Here is a 16,322-nt window from a genome sequence, read left to right as displayed (position 1 = left end):
CTGTGCCAAGTTGAGGAGTGATTTAACTCAAACTGAAACATAAGTCGCTGCTGGTCTTCTCAAAACATACAAAACAAGTTTCTGATTCTTCTTCGTTTGTGGGTTTAACTGGCCAAGCTGCTTCTTCATTGACGGTCGCGCTGCTACTGTGGTTACATGCGTGAATACTGCCTACCAGCGTTCTGCATGTGTGTTTGCACGTCGACGCGGACGACGACGCAGAATACATACGAAAACCGTTGCGTAACCTACGCCGTAGGACCTATGCACAACTATAATGAGCCCTCAAGACTACATTCTTCCCAACATTTCCACCGCCTTCAATTTTTGGATCCGGCCACTTTGCATAAGACCGCTTAAGAGGCCATATGAGTGACACGTTGCACTTTGTGACACGTCATTTTTAGGAACATGGAGATTTCACCACAAAAACAGGCAGATGTGAAAACATAATTCACAAATGTCTCTAAAGTTTATAACAACAATAAAAAAACACATTAATGTATCTGCCATACTTTTAAAAATGCAACATTTATTTGATCTTGTTGAAGCATATTGTCACCAATATAAATATGACAGCTTTCTTCTGCGATCAGATGACTTTGTGTTGTTTTGAATCTGCTGAAGTGTTTCCAGATAAGTGTTCTGTATTCATCAGACGTTTAGCCAAAGGTCTGTGTCAGAGACTATATATCTGACCCAACCACAAATTGGGATTGTTGGATTTATACAACCCAGCACTGGTTAATTTAAACCCAACGTTATTTTTTATTCAAATTCTATGTGTTGAAACAAGAAAAAAAGTGAATGGTGACTGAGATAGTTTGTATGGATTCAGCCCCAACATTTGTTTTTTAGTCTTTAACTAAAGAAGACAAACCATGCACGTTTGGAACATCACAAAAATGACTAAATGATGAAAGAAATCACATTTGTTGCTGAACTACAAAGTATGTTTAGGCACTTTGACACCACAGCTGAAGTCTCGTGCAGTCACAAGGATGCGCCGTCAACTCCGGCAATCGCACGGCTCAGCTGGAGAAATCATTACCTCACCCTGCTCAGAGCGCATTCGCCGAGGCAGCCACGCAACAGTCATGCTATGATGCCACCCGTGAGCGAGCACGCTGATTCTTCTGGGAATCAAGTTTGTGATTACAGCAGGAGTGGGCGTAAAAAATAGAACGAATAGGAGAAAAAACACTTTCCCCGTCCTCCTCGCCTGCACCTCCTCCACCTCCCACTTCTCCAGCACAGCGTGTCAGAGGAAACGTAGTTTTATCAAACAGCATCCTCTGAAAGCAGGCGTCGGTTTGCGGCTTCTATTCTGAACATTATACAGATTTTATTCATGAGGGCGGTCTGAGGCGCTGGAACTTTCTAAAAGAGACCAGCACTTTGAGTGTGGGACGAGGGATGGAAAACTATGATTACACTAATGATCATTCGCAGAGCCCTTCATGAGTGATACAGAGCCAGTTTCTGGGTTTTACATAAGAATGAATAAACAGAAGCGTTTCTAGGAAAATGCATGTCTGAGCAAATTTTTATTTTCTAAAACTAGTTTAAAGGGCTCCTATATTGTGTATTTGGTATAATACAATGTGTTCACATGGTTTATGGTTCAAAACATACTGTACATTATTTTCACATACCATTTTTTGTAGCTCCAGATTTTACTCTCTTCCTGAAACGCACAAATTTTGTATCCACACTATTCCTGACGTAAATGCGGACGACGCCATCTTGAGCTCAGATGGGTAAAACTTCCGGTGAGCCACTACAGCTATAGTAGTCCTATTGCGAGGGATACGAGTCTGCCGTTTTGACTGGCATTTTAATGCTTTTTATGAAATCCAGGAAGACCGGCATAATTTGTGCAATTAAGGGTGGCCATAATAGATGATACAAACGCAGTAAATCTTTACAAAACAGTTGTTTTTACTATAGTACACGCACAAGAACTGAATGTGTATGTGGCGCACGTGCATCTATTAACTGTATCCCCACATCCATCAAGTAAAACCTTTCATAGAAATTGACAGTGAACAATAAATACAATAACTATTCAAAAACAACATATTATGCTGATAAAAATATGCTGATTTATTTATTCTGCTACTATATATTATTACAAAAATGAGATTACAGTACATAATATATAGCCTACGACATTAACTGATTATTAGTTAATGTTTATAATAGTTTGTGATGTGTTTACGCATACCGTATTTTGTTATGTTTTAAATGATTTTGTAAGCAAATCATTTCATAAGCTCATGTCTTATTTACTTTATAATATTTTCATAAAACGAAAACAATACTGAAAACATGTAATAGGAGTTTAATATGTTTATTATGGTTTGTTTAAATAACTTACATTGTGTTGAATGAGAAGCATAAGTTACTGCTGCTGTCGGATCGCGTGAAGCTTGATGTGTCGCCATAAAAACGTGATTAAAAATTGCCGTTTAAAAAAAAACTCACACCAGGGACAGTTGTGACATTTTAAACCATCACATGAAAAGGTTAAAAAGAAGAAGTCTCTGTGTATTCCATGTATTAAACACTTGACTGACTGTCCCACTGAAGAGATACGGCATGTCTCTGTGCTTTTATTTGCACATTGAAGACCCGTCACCCCCGAGGAACAACATGAAAAGATTGAATATATCTTGATGTATCAGGACACTTCTTAATTTCATCCTCACACTGTTTCATAGATGAAATTATGACCGTAATCATCATGGAAATCGCCGGCTCTGGTTCATTGACAGTACGCGACGGAAGTCGCACCCATAATTCGCGCAAAGCGTCATGGGGCGTAGGAATAGTGTGGATAAAACTCATTGATTTGAAAAACGCTATGTACCTGATTGGCCAGCTAATCTGTACGTTGTGATTGGCCTGAATACCTTACGTCAGCCGGAAATGTGACACTCCTTACCATGTTTGAAAGATTCACTCACAATGCAATGCTGACAGGAGTTAACTTACAAACTGTGAGTCCAAAGCGGGAGGAATTATGATAATGTCGGTCTTGTCTACATCACCAATGCCAGGAAGTAAACTGTTGCCTACAATCCATGTGTTTGTTGTATTCCAAAAAAAGAGATGGAGACGATAACTCGCGTCATCATTTGGGGTATGTATCATTTGCATATCGTTAACATGCACTAATACACCAAAGAAAATGAAAAATCGTTAATCGGACAATAGGTGCCCTTTAAACCTGTAAGACCTAATTGTGACCCAGCCTGTGAAAACCCTCCTAAAGTCATTTTCTTGTGATATATGGTTTTCTACATATAATCACCTTACATAATGTAAAGAACATTCTGCGAAAATGTAATCTAATATTCACTTAATAAGGTCATGTCAAAGTTTGAAATTAAAGTGAAATCAATGAGTGACATCAAATTTTGAGGCTCCTAATCTTATAATTAGATTATGAGACTTTATCCTGAATTTTACAAATTGATGTGTTTCCTTTTTAAAGTATAATTTTGGAGGGGATTGTTTTGTTTTTTAAATAGCAAACATATGAAGAGTTTGGTTCCAAAACGCGATAAACGCCATAAAAAAAAAGAGTTACCACCAAAATCAATCAATAAAAAGTCAATTCTTAATTTTATGCATATTATGATATCCGCTGTATTATTCTGTAATCTTTTCCCCCTTTTTTTTTCAAAACGCAATAAACGCCAGTCCGGAATGCAATAAATCCACTCAGCAAATCACGGCGCACCATTCCACGCATTGTAAACAATAATGGCGGCACATTGAATACAGACAGAATCCTAGTTTTTTTCATCTACTTTGTACTTGAAGAGTTTCGTTGCAAAACGAGATAAACCCTTTTTTTAACATTTTTGACAAAACATGTTTATTATTATGTTATCATGTTATTATTTTTTTTTTTGGTGCTACTTAGCTGTATTTTTTAACTTATGAATGTTTAAATCAAAACAAACCAACTGCAGTTGCATTGAAATTAATTGGAATGCACAACCAAAAAACGAGATTTCTGAACATTTAAAAAAACGCTGGTTATCTCGTTTTGCAACGAAACTCTTCACTTCATGTTCAACAAACAAACAAAAAAAACATAATACTTTTGATGGCAAACCTGTGGTGGTTTTCTGTGGCGTGGAAGAAACGCAAGCCACTCAGCACTCTGGCGAAGGAAAAATGCCAGCTGTTGCTCTCACATGATAGCATCAAGCTTCTGTCATGCTAACACATTGACCCCAGGGGATCTTATGAAAAACTTTCCATTATTTTACTCGAAGTCAACGAAAATCGAGCAGAACCAAAACATTTTACAGCTGATCGCTGTCAAAAAAGTTCAGCGACGTTCCAAGGATGACAGCAGCAATGACAGTGTTATTAATATGACAAAGTAAGTGTTTTGATTCATGCCATTCATGTTTTTTTTAAATCAGTTAATACCACTATTCAACTAAATGAATATAACATGGCAAAGATGAATGCATATTTATATATTGATTTAATAGATTTATAGCATTTTGTGGAAAAAATATCAGTTTTTAAAATAAATCTTTGAAAATCAAATTAGGATTTGAATTTTTAATGTTATTATAACATAAAGATGCTATGTGAAAGTTTGTAACAGAAAATAGTGGTTTTCATCTTGTCACTTTCTTGGTATAGAAAACATCTTTTAACCGAAATTAGTCAAAATGGATTTTATTGCGGTTTGGAACCAAACTCTCCTTATTTCCTAACCTACACTGTAAAAAATGCAGCACTACTTGGCTTTGCAAGTCAATTAAACATACAATTTTAAGTTTTTGATTTGTGAATAGTTGACATAACTTATTGAAATTGTTTAACTTCATTTTTTAAGTTAAGTTGATTTGAAAAAATGCAGCATTTTTTACAGTGTAGAGAACACTTCAGTGCTCAGATGTCTGGGTATCACTGATGCCTTAAACAGACAACAAAGCTCGAATATTGATTTTCTGGCGTCTTGAGAAATGTACAGCACAGACGTTTATGATGCAAACTGAAAAATAAAAAATCTGAAATAAGATTCTGTGCTATTTCAAGGTCACTTATCAAATAAGCAGATTTGTGTTAGAAAGCTACGATTTCTTTGCTTCAGTTTAAAGCAATCCAAGATGCTTTTGGAACTAAACCATGCTGGGATAATACGGATCATTAGGTTTTGCAAAAGCTTGAGTTTTAAAATGGAAAGTTGCCAGTGCATGCTGTCAGTAGATATAAAAAGATTTTATAAAAAGATTTAAAAAATCTGTAGATGCATGTCTTCATTCAAATTTGAATGTTTTTTGGTTATTGCTTAAAAAATACATTTGAAAAATATTAATACAAAATATAACAAAGTAGAAACATTTATAGTGGTCTCAGACAGACCCCACTGTAGGTTTAGGAATCATCTAGGGTGTGTTCATTAGTGTTGACTCACAATCTGAAGCTGCAGGTAGTCTCCCAGACCGGAGGAGCTGTCCACCCTAACCAGGACTGCGTCCTTCTGCTGGGTGCTGAAGCCGACAGCCAATCGGTCTGCTCGTGTGCTTGGTCTGTCATTGGGCGGCCATGTGTACACAATAAGTCCTCCATCACGTCCGAATATGTATGTGGTTCCCGCTGCATAAAGAGAGAGAGAGAAAGGGACGGAAAATTATTAGTATGTACAGTAAAATAAATAAGAAAGTATTTTCATCCCAGTCTTATTTCATGTTGTGTTTGTGTTGTATGTGTGTACATATGCATGACTTCTGCTCCATTACACAAGGCGCGGGAGTATCTTGATGAACCCATCAGAGTGCCAGACAGCCCCTGCTGGTCTCTGATTGGCTAAATTATAGCTTTTATGTGACCCTCAGTATGCTGATGTCACCAGGAACACCTGTGTCTGCTGAAGCTTGAGCTAAAGTTGCTTTTGCTACAACCACTCAACACACACACATGTGCACACACACACACACAAACACCAGGCCCAGGGTTGATTGAGCTGATTACAGCCACTTTCTCCACTCGCCGACACACCGGACAATCAACGTACCCCATGGTCACCCATCCCAGCACCTACTCCCGCATGCATTTATTCTGCCAAAGGTGGGCAAATGTGCCCTGGACCAGACAGCTATTCCTGCTCGGCGAGACGCATGCTAATGTCTGACGGAGCTAATTACAGTGTCAGAGGCAGGTAGCTAACTGTGAGGAGGGTCAATGTGATTCAATGCCTGCAGGAAGGTTTCTTGGGGAAATTGACATAGCGTTTTTGCATCTGGAGGGAGAAACGTTCAAGCCTCACGTATATCGCCGCTAATGGAGTTGATCTCATTAACTGGCGGACTGCGCTGGCTCTTTTGATCAGCCGTGACTTCAATAGCAAAACGGGGAAACCGCTCCGATTGTGGCAGGTGCAGCCCGGGTAATGTTCACAGAGCAAAGAGCTCATCAAGCTCGAACTAACAGCCCCGGGGAGACGCGAGACGCACTTCAACGCTCTCTGTGGTTCTGAGCTCCAGATGCAGATAAGACAGCCGGTGAAGCAGCTCGGAGAAAAAAAAACCCAGAGGAGACCGGAGGTCTCGGCAGAGGCTCCCCGAGCTAAAGTGCTGCTATCTGTTGTGGGAGGGCTGGAGTTATTTCCTGGCACGTTCCTCTATTTGCAGAGCCGTGCTCATTAGCTCCACTCTTTGTGATTTTCCCCGCCATGCATTTCGCGGCCCCCTTGACCGCATCTCAATGAGACTGTTTTGCACGGTGTCAGCGATCAGCCCGGCCCCCTCGGAAAAACAACACCCGGGGGGCACGCGAACGCACGCACGTTCACTCACGCGGGTACACAAATGTTCACAAACCAACGCAGATTCGCACACAACATGCTCTTGGTCTGCTCCGATGACGGTTCCCCGGGCAGGCTCTGTTAAAGGCACAGAGAAATGTGTTTCGCTCATTAGCAGGGCTCAGATGGTTGCACTTCACACACGCATGCGCACATCCTGGATGTGAAGGAGATAGATAGAAAGAATGTTTCGTGCGAACCGCTACGCCCGTCTGCCTCATAACGCTCAGTATGACGGCAATTCACAGCTGTGGGTGAGTGAATAGATTTGCCGTTTAGGGAAGCGTAAAGCGGAGATTTCGGACACGAAAGGGGGAAGTGTGCATCAAATGTTAAAATGGGTTTTGAAATAAAAAGGATGATGTACAGCAAAATAAACCCAGAAAGGGTGATTAGGATGTTGTATCATTTCCATTGGGTTAATTTTGCAATAACCACTAGATGATTGTACATTAGGTTTATGTTGCTGCATAGTCAGTAAGCAACAAAGCGGGCATAAAACATCAAATATTTACTAACTGAATATATATTTTTATGTCTTATATTTTTTAACAAGGAGACTACGGTATTAAACTGGCAAATATGTATTCACATTTATGCATTTGGCAGAGGCTTTTATTCAAAGTGACTTAGGGGCTGTTTACACTTGGTATTAAGATGTGTTTTACAGTAGTCGATCGGATCACAAGTGGACGAGAGGGACACATCACTTTTACACCTGGTATTTAAATACGTCTTTTTGTACACTTTCGACCCCTTCTGTCCTGAATACTGTGAGGGGGTGGTCTGTCGAGACAGTGGGCGAATGATGCGGGAGTATGACAGCGGGAGTAATGATGAGTTTATATGGACGTGAACTAATATTATGTCGGAGTCCGCTGCTTGTGTTGAAAGTAAACATGTTGCACAGTGTTTTGTACATGTATATGTTAGAGCTTTCTCTGAATTTTCAGCGCAATTGATGAAATAGGATCACGCAACTTTCACACGTTTGCAAAATGAAACTGCTGGAGATCAGCCGCTTTAGTTTTATCAATGAAAGGCTAAAAATAAAAACCGTGTGTTTGCGCCAGATTTTAGAAAAGACGTAAAACATTGTGCTCAGTACCTCAGATTAGATAAATGGGCGGAGAGAAGGCGGTCCGTGTGGCTGTTCGAACACATTCAACCACATGTGCGTTTACACTACAAAAGCAATCCGATCGAAAGGGTTTTCGACTACTTCTGAATGTGGTTGAAAGTGGTTGAAAGTGGTCGAAAGTGGACGAGCTCAAAATGTTTACACCTGGCATTAACTTCGTCCACTTGTAATCCGATCGACAAAAACGCCAAGTGTAAACAGCCTCTTACAGAGCATTCAATCTATACATTTTTATCAAAATATATGTGTTGCCTAGGCGTCGAACCCTTGACCCTGAACACAGTGTAACTGATTTGATAATAAATAAGTTTTGATAATGAAATATGCAGCTGCTGTTTTCAGGGATGCACCGATATATCGGCCAATAACTGCAGACGCGTCTAAAGAGTTTATGATAAAAGAGACGCTCGCGTTTGCCAGATACTCTCATGCGTAATCAAAATTTACTGTTAAGGGAGTGTCTTGCGTGTATGTTGTGAATGTGAGCGTCTCTTTTATCATAAACGGTTTTAACAAAACTTTTTTTGACAAAACACGTGATGCACACAGGATCTCTCGAAGCGCAGAACACATATTTTGGAAAAAGGAACCACACACATGACCCTCCAAACACTTATTTTGAATTTGCGCCCCACGAGCCACCACTGTTAAGTTTGTAGCATCGCTACTTGTAATTAACTACTCCCAAACACTGATTTCATGACATAATAATTTGAAAAAAGGAGTGAAAAGCAAAACCATCAGTATCTATTGGTATCGGTAGTCATTCAAAAATATCACGACAGAAATTTTGTATCATGCGAAAGACATACTGTAGGTTGAATCTGGCCTGCAACATGTTCAAATTTATTTCCCCCTTTTCCCCCTCTTTTGCTATCAATAAAATGGCCCCGAAATATTTATCTGCTGGATTCTGTGTGCACTCAGCTCTCATCCCAAAGCTTCTTTTCAAGACTTTCTGTTCTTTATTTCTTTTCTTATCTCCCGCAGCCTGACTCTTCACTCCCGTTCCTGATGTGGTTAAGGAGCTTGCTGCCCTCCCTCTATCGGGGTTAAACCTCTTCTCTGAAGTCTATTTTCTGATGCGGTTAAATGAGGCAGGCGCTTTGTGCAAGCCAGACTATTAGCCCCTTAAATATGTCCCATCATCTCGGCTGGGTGGGCAGCTAGGTCTGGGTTTTAAAGAAGACCCTCGCTACCAAACAACCATACAGGTCTTTCCACTTCAATGCCCTTCTAAGGTCAATCGGCACGAACGAGCAAAGAGAAAGTGGGCTGAACGCCGGCCCATCGAACAGTTGTGTCTATATTCCACGGAGAGCTGTTCTAATGAGATAGATATTACCTGGCCCTCTGGAATTCCATCATAGCCCTAATCTCCTTTATGTGCTAAAGAAATTAAATTACGTACTGGCTTCTTTTTCTACCAAGCCTCAGAGGGTCCATCTAGATCCATCTTCACTTCAATACACATCAGTAAGACTAATTTCTCTTAAGACTCGCTCTTTGTTTGCATGAGACTGCAGAAGTTTTCATTTGAGTACTTGATCAAATTAAACTTTTAAACTGAATTTCATGAATGTTTAATTGTAAAATGTATCCATTAAACCGTAACTTAAAAAAAACATTCTAGAGAATATAAAAGTTTTTCTAATGAAGGAACCATCTGTATATTAAAAAAATGGCATGTAACTTTAAAATGCTAAAAATAAAGTTTATAAATTAAAAATTATTTCACTCAACCCTAGGATAACATTTTTCAAATTTGTCAAAAATCTTTAAGGAGACGCAACAAAACGTTTCAAGTTATTAAAATGTTTCCATTAAACCTTAACTTTTATTAAAAAAAAAACATTCTAGAGAATATAAAAGTTTTTCTAATGAAAGAACCATCTGTATATAAAAAAGGCATGTAACTTTAAAATGCTAAAAATAAAGTTTCTGAATTAAAAATTATTTCACTCAACCCTCGGATAATATTTTTCAACAAGAAAAGTTGAATACTTTTCAAGAAGTTATTAAGTTTTAGAGGGACAAGCCTGAAAGACATTTTGGTAAAACATTTAAAACTCTTTAAAATTTGTCAAAAGTCATTAAAGAGACGTTTCAAGTTATTAAAATGTATCCATTAAATCATAACTTTTATAAAAAAAAAACATTTTAGAGAATATTCAAGTTTTTCTAATGAAAGATCCATCTGTATATATATATAAAATGAGGTTGAGCTGTGGGCTATTAGCTCCCCATCCTGTTTCTTCTTAAAACAACAATTCCACATGTGAGAAAGGTGTATAAACATGAAACGATTCATATTTCAGAGTTCTTGTTTCTATGTTTAAATGTAAAATCAATGATATCTGATACCGTCATTGCCTCGGGTGCTTCAGCACATAAATATTGTTTTTTTCAGCAGTACTATTTGCTAAGCTGTTAGCTGACTTTCCGTCAATAAAACTCTTCAAAAACACAAATCGTTCTGCTTGTGTCCCTTATGAAAGAATGAATTGAGCTCCCACGCTATTTTGCTTTACGTCCCCGGATGCCCCTTGCCTGAGAACAGAGGTATTGTCAAAGCCCTGGCAGTTTGGTCTAAAATTATGGTGCATCGTGTTGGGTTGCCCACCTCCTACTTGCATGCTAGAATGAAGAACATCAGTCAGACACTTTCAGGGTTGGAGTCATCCTCCCGTTGGGCAGACTCACAAACACACATACAACAGTTGAGCTCTGCTAATCTAGTGTGCACACACAAAAACAGGCAACAGGCATGCACCCCACTGATAGGAAAATGCTGTCAAAATAAGGGAAAGTGAAGACCCCACGTAGAGATAAAAGTAGAATAACACTTCAAACTACCAAAAAAACTAAGCGACATGCAGTATTGTAATATTTTCAAGTCTCTGCAGCATCGCATATGATTTTATTGTTGTTTTGAACCTATGATCATCTAGGTGGAAAACACATGGTGTGCGTACTAGATGGTGGAATCGGCAGGTATCTGGAGATACAGGATATTAGTTTGTTATCTAGGTTACGATGTAATAATAGTGTGATTTTTATGTTTAGGGATAGCTGAGATATATTGCATTACGCATTTATTTGGGTGATTCTCACGAAATCCAGACTTAAAAGATGTCCACCATCAGATTTTTTTTAAAAGCCATTAAAGCCAATTTTTTTTCACAAATAAGATTAAGGTCTGAACTTACTATAACCATTATTTTTAAAAGATTTAAAACATATTTCCTATAGAATTATTTACATTTTTTAGATTATCACTATAAAAAATTATCATTACCACAACATGATATTACATTAAATATATGCATTTACAAACTCATGTTTCGGTAATGAGAACTAAAAAGTTGTCTAGGTACTATGACAAACAAAATTTCAATTTATATCTGGAGAGAAAAAATATGAACTGCTTACCTGGTAGCCATCTTGAGTGTCACAGTCAATTATGTCCCTTCCAACTCATTTTTCAACTAATGAAAATGTTAGTTCCTTGAGGGCTTAAACAATAATTGAAAATTGTTGCGGAGTATGAGAAAATTTTTCTTGGACACATTTATATTCCTTATTATTGTCTCTACATTTACCAATGATAGCCAAATACCACATGTTTCTTTATTGTAAATGTAGTATAACATGCACTGAAGCTTTTTATTTTTTAGATTTTTTAATTTCAGTCATGGACACGTTGCGGTAATGAAAATTTTCCCCTTAAATGTGGAAAAAAATATTTGGTTTATATGATGTCATTTGAAATCATGTGCAAAATAGTACATGAAGAGATGTTTGTAACTGTATGCTTCTTATTTTGATAATCTTACTTCGGGGTTAAACTTAAAAATTTACTTTTTATCAACATGTTTCATGACACCTCATAAGTCTAATTTTGCCAGAATCACACATTTACCTGTATGTATTAAGGAAAGTTTTGGGCAAATCAACGTATATTTGTATGTTACTTTAACTTAAAAAAAATATAATTTCAATTAGATTTTATAAGTAATGTTAACTTTTCACATGCCAAAACATTAAATATTAGCTAAATGCTGCATTTTTTCAGTACATAGATTTTATTAGCATGTGTATTCCCTGGGAATCGATCCTACAAATTTTAAACTGCTATTGTGATGCACTACCACTTCAGCCACAAAAACACCAATTCAAGTACAATGTTTAATGCTTTGCAATTACAGTATGTCCCTCCTGAGTTAAAACGTGTCATTTAAAATGCTACATTACATTTTACCTTCTCTTAGGATTGCTCTGAATGACGGTCAATCTCTTTGGAAATACGTGCCGTTTGCGTATGTTGTGTATTTTGTTAGCTCATCCATCTGGTGAGTTATGGACAGAAAGAGTTTTTGGTTCCATTACGCGGTAAAGAGTATGCGTATGTGGGCAAGAGCGAGTGTGTTGATGGCTTTTTATGCGAAGCAATTATAATGTTTACGTGAAATATGAGTCTGTGACATTGTATTTGTTTATTAAACATTCAATGCGAGCCGTGCTGCAACTACAAAACTGAGGCTTCTGCAATAATAAACAGGCAATTAAAAAGTGAATTACTGCAGCTCCAATTACCGGACTGACACCACAGAGCTCCACACCAACTGGGTAATTACAGGCAACAGCTCGAGCGGAACACCGGCCAACCTAACAGTGTGCGGATGTGCTAGTAGATGAGCTTGTGTGTGTGTGTTTGATGCCGGTAAACTGGCCGTTATCATCAGCAGAAAGAGCAGACAGGGTGTTCATTTGTGGTTTCTGCCTCCTTCCCCTTAGGAATCGACTTTGGAGGCTGCTTTTAAATTAAGACGTCATGTTTATGACGCGGAAAGCACAGCTCGGCGAGTTTTATTGTGTGTATGTGACTGACATGGCTTATGGATGGGAGTTTTCTGAAAGGCGGTACTGTATGAAGGAAGAAACAAAAGAAGGAATTGAAGAAGTATGAAAGGTTTGCAGACTCCTCAGGATTCAGCTGAGGGTCCACACGGACGGATCTAATACTGCGCAGTTCCCAGACGCCTCATGAGTTTGATTTTTACATGCATCATTGGCACTGTCAAAACATTTTTCTTTCCATTCTTTAATACACTCTTCAGTTGTTACTGTAAGACCTGAGGGAACCGAATGAATCAAAACTAATACAATAAAACCTGTTCTGAAACGTAAAGTCTTCTGATTTACTGCGGTTTTCATGTTTAGTGCCACATAATTTGGGAAAAGCAATGCCCGAAACATCTATCGCATGAAACTAAAGAGCTGTGCGATATATAGCGCATTTTGTACAACGTTTTCTGTGTGGAAAGAGAGCAATGAGAAGTGAAGGAGGCATGGGGCACTGGGGTTTGTGGTCGTGCCAGAGCTCTGGTATTTCTCTTTCTGACCTTTCCGAGGCCAATTAGGGTAGAGTTGGGAATGAGCGGTCAGCGCTGTGCTGGCTGAAAGCCTGTCTGCTGTGGCACTTTACTGGATGTTGTTTTGATTTGCTTTGTGTTTTATAACGAGCTTTCGGCTCTTGAGCACCTCCGGGGGTTTAAGAGCCGATGAGGCTTGGGGTGCGGAACGTGTGTTGGCCTGTAAGTGTATGCAAGCATGTTTGTTCATTTGTGTTGATTTGCATTTCGGGTTTACGAGAAGGAAAGTATAGATAAAAAATAAAGAAGGAATAAGAAAGAACAACTTTAAAAGAAACGTAAAGAAGGAAGGAAGGAAAAAATATTTAGGAATCAAGAAAAAGTAAAAAAAAGAAGGAAGGGTTGCTTCTCTACCGAGCCCCTAAGGCGACATTTTCATGAGCTCACGTGAAACTTTCATGTAGTCATCCGAAACCTTCATGTGCAGAATTTTTTTTTAAAGTTTAGTTTTGCGTGCACACGTGAAACTATCGCATGCGCACATAAAACTTTTGTGTGCGCACATAAAACTTTCGCTTTCATATGCGCACGTGATAGTTTCATGTGCACATGCAAAACTAAACTTTATTTAGTTTTTCTCCATGACCCCTTAGGGGCTCCGTACTTCTCAGTTGCTATTTGTTGCAAGTCTTTTCCTTTCCTCGATTCGTTTCCTTGAGTCTTAGCCAGACCCCTTACTGTTGGTTCACACCAGCCGTGTTTGAGGCATCAAATTTGCGCCTACCGTGTCTAGTTTGCCGCTTGAAAATTTAGAGTTTACTCGCTTCATTACTCGCTTCAATTCTAGTCATCAATTCAATTTTTTTCAATTCAATTTTATTTATATAGCGCTTTTCGCAATTGGTAATTGTTGCAAAGCAGCTTTCCATTAATAGAAGCAGTGAAAAGCACAGAAAATCGACAGATGGCACAACATAATACACAATAGCATAAGCAGCTAAATTTGCTGCGGCTATGAATCAACATTATAAGCGAGCGTATTACTAATGTAACGTATAGAAGAGGGTGCTAAGTTAAGCCCAAGATGAATGTCTCATCGAGACATTCACACGTAAATTCGCGTCATGGGAGGGCCGTCCATAGGCTTCTGCGACTCCGCTCGCATCCTTAAATCATGTCACTACTACAGCAAGCTCCTGATTGGTTAACACGGCATGTTTTTCCACCAAAGGTCAACATTTTCAACTCGCGCATTTCCCGCGGCAACGCACAATTCGCGCCATGTGCGACTTTTTTGAAGGATCTCAAAACAGAACAACAATATAAAATACATAACGATATTATCAGTGGTGTATAAAGACATTCTTATCTACATACATCGCGGGTCCCCTTAATTGGAAGTCGCCGTTTTTACAGTAGCCCTAAACAAAAAACTATTATATATATCCCGTTTTGTCACTACGTTTCTCAGATGATTTTGTGTTTGTCCTGTGGTCTCTACCTTAGCTTCACTATGCGTTTTGAAAAGGAGGGGTGAGCTGTGGACTGAGTCGTTGGTGCAATTCACAGTCTCACTGCTAGATGCCGCTAAAAGTCCCACAGTACACTTTTAAGTAAAAGGGCAATAAATATAAAGTTTTAGACAAACTTTAGTTCATAGCCCCACTAAATTCAAATAAGTGCTCTGAAATGAATATAATGTGTGTCTATAGACCGTTTCAGCAGTACAGTAACAACATAAACAATTCCGGTAAACTCCGCGAAGAATAAATAACAACAAAGTCCTTTAAAAGTAGTTTATTTATATAACAAGCAAAATAAACAAGACGTAAATTACATAGGAACTCAAAACATTTGTTATTTTCGACGAGGTATTTGTTTAAAAGTTCAGTTTCAGCAACTAGTCAGACCTTTAAACAAACAAAAACCGGAAGTAAAGCTCGGCCTAAATGCGTATCGCGTCACTGCACGTGCGCCCGATGAAACGGTCTATACATCAATATTAAATATACTGTCTGAAATGAGACTATATTAACAATAACTTAATTATGAATACTACACTCTAAAAATGTCTGGGTTATTTTTGACCCATAATGGGTAAATATTGGACAGAACACACTGCTGGGTTAAAGCTGACCCAATGCTGGGTTGTTTTAACCCAACTGCTGGGTTATTATTACCACATGGTTGCATACCAACAACCCACCAATGGGTCATTTTTAACCTAGCACGGAGTAATTTTTAACCCAGCCATGTGTTCTGTCCAATATTTACACATTATGGGTCAAAAATAACCCCAATATTTTTAGTGTGTAATATCCATGCGTGTTTGCATATGATTACATATGATGAGAAAAAAGAAAGAAGAAGGAGTGAGGAAGGGAAAAACACAGAACTGCCTAGACTTTGAGTGATGAATTCAAATACAAGTATTTTATTAGAAGGAAGTATGTGTAATAATCTGCAGGTGTGTGTGTGTGTCAGTTGGTCCACTATAAGCCACCCTGAGCCCCATGTGTGAGCTTACAGTGACATAATGAGAAATCTCTCTGGAGGTTTGGCTTGACTGGGTTTAGATTACACACCACATCTATTGTTTTCCCATCGCTCTCTTTCTCTTCTCAACTCTCTTGATTCATTCAGGAGACTGTATATAGCATTTAAAGAATCAATCAGCACAATGCTATCAAGGGAACAATATGTCTTTCTTATATAAACCCACGGCCACTATATAGTCCTGTGTGAAGCCCTCTGGATTGACTCGTGAAGATACTGATCGTTTGTGGTTACATGCTGTCTTTGACAACTCTGATAATTCCTTTAACTTCCTCTATCTTTCTCTTAATCGGAACAACCTACGCTATGAACTCTCAGTCTCTCACTATCATATTTGACCAGGCACATCACCAATCACCAGCAAATCTATGCCATTCCCTCATTAACGCAATTCAGCCCTCTAGAACCA

At 38.5% G+C, this 16,322-nt stretch overlaps 1 protein-coding gene across 15 annotated transcripts in view; it reads right to left on the bottom strand.

The window, feature by feature from the left end:
• Window positions 1–16,322, bottom strand: part of nrxn1a (neurexin 1a) — a 212,578-nt gene that overhangs the window by 47,497 nt on the left and 148,759 nt on the right. For all 15 annotated transcript variants that reach the window (XM_073866955.1, XM_073866956.1, XM_073866965.1 and 12 more), the window contains one exon: window positions 5,453–5,634. In XM_073866955.1, coding sequence (XP_073723056.1) covers window positions 5,453–5,634 — 182 coding nt within the window. The remainder of the gene's footprint in view (window positions 1–5,452; window positions 5,635–16,322) is intronic.

Source organism: Misgurnus anguillicaudatus, chromosome 4 (genome assembly GCF_027580225.2).
Source record: "Misgurnus anguillicaudatus chromosome 4, ASM2758022v2, whole genome shotgun sequence".
NCBI classification, from domain to species: Eukaryota; Metazoa; Chordata; class Actinopteri; order Cypriniformes; family Cobitidae; genus Misgurnus; species Misgurnus anguillicaudatus.
This window is presented reverse-complemented; position numbering and strand designations above follow the sequence as displayed.